Source organism: Myotis lucifugus, unplaced genomic scaffold (assembly GCF_000147115.1).
Source record: "Myotis lucifugus unplaced genomic scaffold, Myoluc2.0 scaffold_50, whole genome shotgun sequence".
In the NCBI taxonomy this organism is placed as follows: domain Eukaryota; kingdom Metazoa; phylum Chordata; class Mammalia; order Chiroptera; family Vespertilionidae; genus Myotis; species Myotis lucifugus.
Window position 1 is genome coordinate 5885976 of NW_005871098.1, and position 10200 is coordinate 5896175.

The 10200-nt window shown below is 41.2% G+C and overlaps 1 protein-coding gene across 1 annotated transcript in view; it reads right to left on the reverse strand.

The window, feature by feature from the left end:
* Positions 1–214: 214 nt before the first annotated feature.
* The window catches only part of WWTR1 (WW domain containing transcription regulator 1), a 168237-nt gene continuing 158251 nt past the window's right edge, over positions 215–10200 (reverse strand). The window contains exons 6-7 of the mRNA XM_023753771.1: positions 4299–4351; positions 215–3588 (exon numbers count right to left, since the gene is read on the reverse strand). Coding sequence (XP_023609539.1) covers positions 3404–3588; positions 4299–4351 — 238 coding nt within the window. The 3' untranslated portion in view covers positions 215–3403. The remainder of the gene's footprint in view (positions 3589–4298; positions 4352–10200) is intronic.

Genomic DNA, 10200 nt, shown 5'->3' on the forward strand with positions numbered 1-10200 from the left:
CACAGTCTTTAAAAATCCCAGAGGGTCACTTCAAATAAAGGATATTTAAAATATTGAAAAACAAGCATTTGAGCCAAAAAAATGTTTGCCTACAAAATTTTCTTTCTTTCATTCTCTGCCAGGAGGGTTGCATAAGCCTCTCTTTAGTATAGTACCACCCAAAGCCCTCAGGAAAAGGAACACACACAAATAATAAAAAGACAAAGGCTCCATATGGAAACTCAATTGTATTTATTTTTCTTTTACAGAATCAGAGAAGTAAAAACTAGTACCAAAGTCCAGGTAAAATGGTTTGATCTGCCTGATTTGGCTGCATACTCTCTGTACACATAGCATTCTAAATTAAAATTAAACACATTATAAAATGTAGAAGTAAAGTTTGTAAAAAGTTAAAGTACTAGCACAGAAATGATGTAGTGTGTTAGGGAAACAGTCTCTGTCAATGGTCCATTTTCCCAATTAAACTAACCTATAATTTCTTTTTTTCATAGAAGTTGTACTTTCAGAAGTTACTTCCTAATTCTATCATGAGAAAACAACTCGTAATTAGCAACACTCCTATACTCCTATCACTCAGATCACCTTCTTCTACTGAGAGCTTTTCTGCCAAACTGGGAATAGCCCCTTGGCATACTGTCTTTTTTTCCTGTTTTATGTGCTTCTGGTTGACTGTGTAATCAGTGAAAGAGATGGCATTTCACATCCTAATATAAGGTGAAACACTAAGAATTACTTAGATTGAATGGAGTTGCAAATAGGTTTTAACAATGTATTTACTTCAAAAAAATGTGTTTAATGGGGGGGGGGGGGGACCTAGAAAGAAAGATACATGAAATTACTTTCCTATTTCAATTTTAATATGCCTTTTCTATGGCAAAACTACTGAATGAAATGTTAAAGTTGATGGATGTAGAACTAAAAAGACTAGATATCCTGGTGGTTGTTTTCTAATAAGAAAAACAGTATAAATAGCACCTTATCATGATTCTGCAGGGGTTTTAACACTCATAATAATAGGAAGTAGCCTTTAAAAAGCTGTTCTTACATAGATTTCTAGCTTTAGTGTTCTTTAACAAAAGCCATATTTTATGGCCTTAAAAACAAACACAAAAAATTATATCTGGCTTTATCTATTAGTAAGCACATAGTCAGAGTCCATGTTTAATTCTGAAAAAAATGTTTGTTATGTTCATTAACAAATGTTTCAACTAATTTCACTTAAAAAATTCTAGTATTTTCTAATGCCACAAGCTTATTAGGAAATTATTTCTAAAAATTGATAATACAAATCATCGATGTTTTAACTACTTTAGGAAAAAAAGAGGGGTATCTGTTTCTTTTACACTTAATAACCTGAAAATGAGTCTATAAAAATATTTTTTAAAAATACAGTAACACTGCTCAGTTTTGTTAGGTCCCTTGTTTTTTTTTTTTTTTTTTTTTTTTTTCTTTCTTAGAATGTACAACTCTTTTTGCAATTATTGCTAACACAAGAGAAAAAGAAATAGTGCTTCCTTCAATTTAGTAGCAACATAAACATCACCCCCATCTCTCTCGGAGACTTGGAGAGAGAAGAAATAAAAGGAACTTAAATCACGGGTCCTTCAGGAAAAAGAAATCGCTGCATTGTGTAGGAAGCACAGCAGGCTCATGCCCTGTCCACCTGCTGCTCAGCATCAGCATGAACAGGGCTCCATCCTTGCCCCTCCCCCGCCACATAAAGTGCACGAAAGCATTCTTTTCTTCTACAACAGTCTTTTGGTATAAAGTTTGTAGTCGAAAATTGTTGTTCTGTTTTGGGAGTGCACTGCTCATACCTTCTGCCTGTCTTGCTTTTGGGGTACTATAACTTGTCTATTTTCATTTCACAACTGGTATCCTTTCCACTATATTCCATAACTTTACTACTTAATCTCTGACCTTTCCACGTGCCTTCTTTCCAACAAGATAAAAGGTACTCTGCCCATCTATATTCTGATAGATCAAAAGGATCTCATTTAAGATCCCAAATGAATAAGTCCCCTTGGGAATTGAAAGGTTCCTCCCAGAGACCTCAATTATTGTCTTTTAAAAAAGATATTAAATTCATATATTATAAATAACGTCAGTTGAAAACACTAAACAGTTGAGGACTTCATTGGCAGACAGAGTGCATGCCAGGTGAACCCGATGCACTCTCTCAGTCCTTAAAAGCTAATAAAAAAACATTTTTTGGTTACATAAGAGGTATTGAGTACATATTTCATGCCTTTTTATACCAACTGTAACAAAAGGATTAGGATAATATACTTAGGAATCACTTTTAATGAATTCAGAAACATATGCCTCCATCACACACCATCTAGAGGACATATTTTTAAATGTCAGTCAGAGATCTGCTTCATCCTTCAAACAGTTTCATAGATAAGACTATTTTAAAACTTGAAATCTTAAAAGCAAAACTGACAAGGCTTCAGAATTTAAAAAGCAACAGCTTGCTGTGTATGCCATTGGACTGAAAGCTATGTGTTCTGATGGTTTCAGAACAATTTCAAAAGACAAAAATGCAGTTGCCACTGATTCATCAAAAATATTTGCCTGCCCTTTGTCATCAGCTACAAAATATAGTGCTTCATAAAATAAACATCAATTTCTAAGCAGTAATTTTTAAAAAATATAACTTGTAATTTTAAATGTTTTAATAAATGCTCATAATTAGTAGCAAACGGGTGTCATTCATAAGATCCGCAGCATAGGGACTAAGGCATGCTGCCGCCACTCTCCCACTGGAAGGACTAGCTATGCAGATGCTATGCCCAAAATGATGGAGCATAAACTACAAGAGGACTGTGTGTGACTTTGTAAATACAGAGTAATAAGAATCATCAGAACCAGGATGGATTCAGCACTACATGGTATTCCATACAGCAAAATTTTACTATCTATATGATGATTTTTAAAGTTCAGGTAAATATTTAAAGCATTTGGTACTATTGTCATCAATAGCTTTAAAACTGTAAATCAGGTCTGATTTTGTATACATTTCCTGGACCGAGCCACCTGTCAGAAATCACTGCCTGTGGTCAACTTTTTATGGTTTATAATCAATTGATGTAAAAATTTCAATTAACACCCATAAAGCTTAGTCATGGGGCTACAGAGAGAAAAACAGGAACGCAATTCTGCATAACCCACCACAGGAATGCAGGCTTGCAGAAAATGAAAATAGAATATTTATTTATGTTTAACTTAGTTTACTATCAATCAAATCCAGGCAATGATTAAACTGGCCACATGGAAAGGAGGGAGCATGAGTCATGGGGGCAGAAAGCGGTTCACCTGCAGACTTGCTCTGCTCCATCGCTTTTCCCAAGAGGCCCAGGAAATGTCAGGTCATGGCTGCACACAGGTTACAATATACTGACTACAGCCAGGTCAGAAAGGGCTCGCTTTTGTTCAGAGCAGACTCTACATCATTGAAGAGGGGGATCAGATCTTCAGATTCCAGAGTTCCAAGGTCCACATTGGTTCCCGGGAGACAGTCCAGAAAATCAGGGAAACGGGTCTGCTGAGGATTGATGTTCATGGGTGTCTGCCCTGCGTTCTCCCCTGCAACAGAACGAGAAGAAACCATGTTCACTCCTTTTTCAGGTTCTTGAAAGAGGGGCAGTTCAAATGTTAACATAACTCTTGTCTTGACCTGTGCTATGCCTACACGGAAACATTTCGTTGCTACGGGTATAAAATATTTCATCTCTGAGCAAAATTTTAGCTACCACACTGACACTGAGCTGATGATGGTCGCTCCTAGGAGATGCAGAGGTGCCAGGGGAATCTGCAACTGTCCTGGGTAGACATGTCCAGAGGGACAAGTCCTGGGAGACAGGGGAGGCACAGGTGAAGGCCCTGGAGGTCTGACCTATGACCTGTGCCTTCCTGAGACAGTGGCATGAAGAGCTGTTTTGTGAAAGAGTCGAGAGGCCCTGCCTGTTAAGAAATGCCTTATCACAGGGCTATAATCTCAGGATTTAATTGCAAGCTTATATGTACCCATATCCTCCCTCTATGTTCAAAGATAATAGTGAAGAGTTTCTTTTAACGGTGTTATTAAAAGGCTGTCTTCATTGATGGCACTAGGGATCAATGTCAAAGCATTTTATAAAGTGGGTTCTGCAAACCATGCCCCTCCCTCCACTCCACCCCCCACAACATCTGCCTTTCTCACAATGCAGGCAAGTCACAATGCCTGTGAGCTCAAGAAGGTTCTGAGATGTCTTGCAGTAAAGAAGTCTGCTTTATTTTGTTTAAGCCACCCTTACCTAAGCACATGTAATCACCTAATCCAATTTTGGCAGAACTTGGTCCTGATAAACTAGAGTTTATAGAGACAGTTGAGAAAATGCTGTTCTAGAATAAAATTAAGTGTCTGGGGTGTGACATGAGGAATCCATGTTCTTTATGAATAACTAGTGGCCTGGTGCACGAAATTCATGCATGCGGTGGGGGTGGGGGTAGGGGCGGGAGGGTCCTTCAGCCTGGCCTGCACCCTCTCCAATCTGGGATCCCTCTCACAATCCAGAACCACTGGCTCCTAAGTGCTACCTGCCTGCCTGCCTGATGCCCCTAACTGCTCTCCCCTCCTTGTCTGATCCCCCTAACTGCCTATCTGCTCTCCCCTACTGGCCTAAACCCCCTAACTGCCTTTGTGCTCTCCCCTCCTCTCCGCGCCTTCAGACCCTGGCGCAGGAGTGCTGAGAGCTCTTTGCCGAGGCCCTGCCCCCATCCTGATGCCCACCTCCAGGCTGGAGGGTGCTGCAGGCCTGCGCGCCTCCTACTGCAGCCTCATGTCCCGGTAGCACAAGTCCCCGCCCCCATCCCCGCCCACCAGCTCCTGTGCGTGCGCATCCTTTTGACTGGTCGTGACTGAGACACTGTTAGGACAATTAGCATATTACCTCTTTATATATATAGATAGTGTAGGAGAAAATGCACTGACCTTGTGTCCATAGACTGACCTTTTTAACTGCGTGGCCTTAGATATATGTAACTTGTTGTATATGAGATGTCTGTCCCTGTTTACCCATATGAAGTTGGTATTATAGCACCATTTTCACAAAATGGAGTAAAGCACCCACGGCTCTGGGCACCATTCCCACAAACTCATATACATACAAAAATACAATAAATGTTTGTCAATTGTGCTTAAAGAAAGAAATACTTAGAACTCAATCACCATTGATTACAGAATATTAGAACAACTAGTTAATGTAGACAGCCCCAAACAATTTTCTGAAGGAATACAATATATCTCAAAGATTGAGGAACATTGATCCCACCACAGCATCTTTTTTTACAAAACTCATTACATTAGCTTTTGTGTCATAAAGTGCAGTAGTCTTTGCATAGAAATTCACTATTCTGCTTAAAACTGCAGAAAATTCATTTTAAGCATATGAATTAAATATTTTCCAGGGAGAAAAATTATATCCTTCCTAGTAATGAGGGAAACATAATCCAACTTTATTTGGGTGATAGCAAAGTTTCATGACTTTTCTATAACTCATAAAATATCAATGCTTCTTGGCAATATTTTACAGGATTTTCATTGCAAAATACAATGAAAAATTAAATCAAGTTCAACCATGTAGTGAAAAACATCAAAATAGAAAAGAAAATCCAAAATAACTTTTTCTGCCACTGGAGTGTAACAGATTGGAAGTGAGGTTAAAAAAAGTTATCTGCCTTGAAGAATGATCTAAGGTGCTGATCTCTTTTTTTCTTCATCGCCAGTTAGAATCCTTTATCCCTATTGATTTCCCATTTTAACTTTCTAATAACTCCAGAATACATTGTTTTAGCCAACTAAAAACTCTCTGTTTTAAATAATTCACCTTATCCTTTCTCCTCAGACATGGAAGGCATGAGGAGACTAGTTAAGGTTCTTTGTTGAGGTTAACAATTTTAAATTATCTCTCTTTGGAGCAACTTTGCAATCTCATTGTAATCTTTTTGGTTTTTGCAGTTTTATCCACTTAAAAAGTGGGAGACAAAAAGCAGGCAGTTCTTAAAAGAGTGTGATTATTTCAAAATATTCTGGAAGAATGAGTTACCTCCCAGGCTTTGCTCTATACGCTCAGCTGTGGTTTTGTGTGCCTTTCACAAGGGGAGTGAGTACTCAGCTGGCTCACTCCCATTCCGCATGTGGTCAGTGGACCTAACTGACTTTTCTAGCTACACTGGAGCTCCACACACCTTCAACCTCCCCTCATCTTGTTATGGGTAATTACATTCCTCTCCTTGAGAGGGCTTACCCCCATTTCCTATAAAGCCTTCAGAGAAGTGACTCACAAGTCAGTGGGCTGACAATCACCTAACCAGGGTACCCTGGAGCCCTACCATTTATCAAGTTCCTTTGGAACCTTACCTCAGCCTTCTTAGAAGGAGACCAAGCTCTGTGGTCTCATGATTCCTCATAGCTCTAAGAAGTGAGCACAGGGATCCCACTTTACAGGCGAGGAAACTGACGGCACTCACCCAAAGTCAATGGCAGGAAGTGGGAAGCAAGAACTCAACTTCAGTTGCCTGTCTGCAAAGACTGCTCTTTTCAGGACACCACTTAATTCCACATTTTGCTTTAAAACATTCTCTATTTTAAAAAGCCATAGAATAGAATTCATTCTATTTTAAAAAGCCATAGAATAGAATTCACCTTTTTTTTTTTTAAATGTCAAGCTTAGATTTAGGTCTCCTTAGTCTTTTCTTATGTAACTTTGCTTTATCTTTACTGGCTTCCCAGTGTTTAAAAGATGAAGCAAACAATTATTAAACATAGGAAGGAGACACTCCAAAGAGGGCAAATAAATCTCACACCAAAAAGGAGAGAGAGATGAACAAAGAGAGAGAGGGAGACAGGCTAAGAGGGAGAAAGCTGAAGTAACAAATTAAAATATAACAAAACAAACAGGTAAAACTATTCCTGTATGACTCCTCACAATACAGCTACGCAACCCTCTAAACATGCACATGATGCCTGCGGGAGACCTGGGCAGTGCCCCAGCGCCCACACTCCTGGCAAGTCTGTCTCTTGGCTGACCGATAATTCAGAGTCAGATGGGAAGAGCAGGCTTCGAGAAGCAGACTGTGACAAATACAGGCACTGTGGACAACAGCAGTGGGAAAACCAATTATTTTCACCACAGAACAATTAATTTTCTGTCAGCCATCAGAATAAAGGAGCAACCTGCATAAAAACACCAAATAGTGGACACCTCTACTATCTTTTATTTTTGGTTCTAGAATATCTCTGGGAGTTTAGGACTTTGATAATTAAGTCTAGATTTGGCTAATAAGTCCAAATTTGGTTTCTGCAATTGAAGGCCTTACTCCTTGAGTAGAGGAGGAAGGGAGAGGTAACCGGGAAGCCAGCAGAGGACTGGCCTGCAGGCTGGGGACCAGGGTGAAGTCACCCAACTCTTCATTTTAATTGCTGAGGGAGGAAGGACGCTGTTACCATGTTGGGATTTGGAGCTGACAATTTAGAATCTTCTGAGTTGCTTACCTGTCCAAAGCCCACAGTCAACTGCCCTCCAAATGCAGTGATGGTGGAACTATAAACCAGTACTTTCTCAAGAGAGAAAGTGGCTTATCCTATCTAATAATAGACAAACATGGTAATTGACCGTACCTTCGCTACGCCTCCCATTGGCTAATCAGCGAGATATGCAAATTAATCGCCAACAAAGATGGCAGTTAATTTGCATACGTAGGCGCGAAGCGGCAGAGCGAAGACTGAAGGCGGCTCCGGCCGGAGCAGCATAGACTGAAGGCGGCTCCGGCCGGAGCGAAGGCCTGGGTCCCAGGTGCCGGAGGAAAACTGGTGCCGGCAGGCAGGGGAAGGGAAAGCCTATTGCACGAATCTTTTGTGCAACAGGCCTCTGGTTTATTATAACTAAGGACCAAATACATCACTATTTCACTGTGTAAGAATGACAAGCAGACAGCAGTGTCCTGATATGATGGTGAGGAAAGGGCTATGTGAAGCAAGGACAAGCAAAAAAAAGAGAAAAAGCAGAATTGAAAATCTTGTGCCATATACAAAACTATATTTATATAAACTATGGGGGAGGGAATAGAGCAGGGGTGGGCAAACTTTTTGACTCGAGGGCCACAATGGGTTCTTAAACTGGACCGGAGGGCCAGAACAAAAGCATGGATGGAGTGTTTGTGTGAACTAATATAAATTCAAAGTAAACATCATTACATAAAAGGGTACGGTCTTTTTTTTTTAGTTTTATTCATTTCAAACCGGCCGGATCCGGCCTGCGGGCCGTAGTTTGCCCACGGCTGGACTAGAGTTTACTAAGAGTGCTTGGGGCCCAGCCAGCATGGCTCAGTGATTGAGCATCAACCCATGAACCAGGAGGTCACGGTTTGATTTCCGGTCAGGGCACCTGCCGAGGATGCGGGCCCCACCCACAGTAGAGGGCGTGCAGGAGGCAGCCCATCAATGATTCTCTCTCATCATTGATGTTTCTATCCCTCTCTCCCTCTCCCTTCCTCTCTCTGAAATAAAAAAAAAAAAAAATTAAAAATATTTTTTAAAATGTGCTTTGTTAAGATTGTTTCTGGTTGGATTCCAGAATGGAGATGACTATAAAGATGATTTAAAAATGCAAACTCCAGAGAAACCAAGATGGCCGCATAGGTAAACACCGGAGATTGCTGCCTCGCACAACCACTTCAAAAATACAACTAAAAGACAAAACGGACATCATCCAGAACCACAGGAAGGCTGGCTGAGTGGAAATTCTACAACTAGAAGGAAAGAGAAAAGCACACTGAGACTCAGAGGAGGTGGGGAAGTAAAGTGCAGAAGTACGGAGGCACAAGTGGAAAGGGCAACTGAGGACACAGTTGTCTTTTTCAATCAGGAGGGAGTCTCAAGCTCCCGAATTCTCTGAACTCCAGTTCTGGGTGAGTCTCTGGGGACCCAAACTCATACGCGGAGAAACTGGACTGTCTGGCATCAGTTGGAACTCGAGGGCGGCTTTCTCTCAGAGGTGCTTGCAGTGATTACCGGGACACTGAGACGCGGGGCCTCTTAGGGTAGGACTGAGGAGCAGCTATAGCTGCTTGCTCCGCCCTGTTGATCCCCTGAGACCCCGCCCCACCCAAGCTGTGTGCAGAGGCTTTTGCATATGAAAGGCCTGGCCCTTTGCAATCTGAAAATTACCTAACAAACTGCAGCTGGGTTAGAGAGACCCAGAACTTCCAAAAGAAGCCCCAAGGCCCCACAGCAGCTTGCATTGCTTCACAGCTGGGCCTCATCTGGGCACCTCCAAACCCCTAAAAAAGAAGAGGAATCTACAGATCTCTCATAGCTCCTGTTGGGTAGCCTCAGGCAGAGGCTAGATTAGCACCTCCTTAGAGATCCAAGAGCCAGTGTACCCAGTGGTCAGAGTGGGACCATCCAGATTACAACTCCTCTGATCCATAAGGGACACACTCAGGGGGAAGACTCAGTGAGCACCAAAGCCCCACTGAAGCAAGTTTTGCCCCAGAAGGGTGTCTCCAGCACAGAAGTTCTCCCACCATAACCACAGCTGATTCTCACAGCCAATTGGCCTGGAGGTCAATTCCTCCGAGTGATACCTACAACAATTAAGGCTTAACTACAACAAGACTGTGCACACAGCCCACAAAGGGGTGCACCAAGAGTGTCCACCTCAGGTAATTGGGGAGGCTGAGCCACTGGGCCCTATAGGACACCTAGCACAGAAAGCCACTCTATCAACACAGGGAAGCATAAAAAATATGGAGACAAAGAAACAGGTCTCAAATGACAGAAATGGAGGAAAGCAAACTACTGGATATAGAGTTCAAAACCACACTTATAAGGTTTTTCAAGAATTTTCTAGAAACCGCCGATAAATTTAGTGAGACCCTCAAGAAATCTAGTGAGACCCTCAAGGTTATGAAAAAGGACCAACTAGAAATTAAGCATACACTGACTGAAATAAAGAATATTATACAGAGTTCCAACAGCAGACTAGAGGATCACAAGAATCAAGTCAAAGATTTGAAATATGAACAAACAAAAAACACCCAACAGGAAAAACAAAAAGAAAAAAGAATCCAAAAATATGAAGATAGTGTAAGGAGCTTCTGGGACAACTTCAAGTAGTACCAACATCCAAATTATGGGGGTGCCAGAAGAAAAGA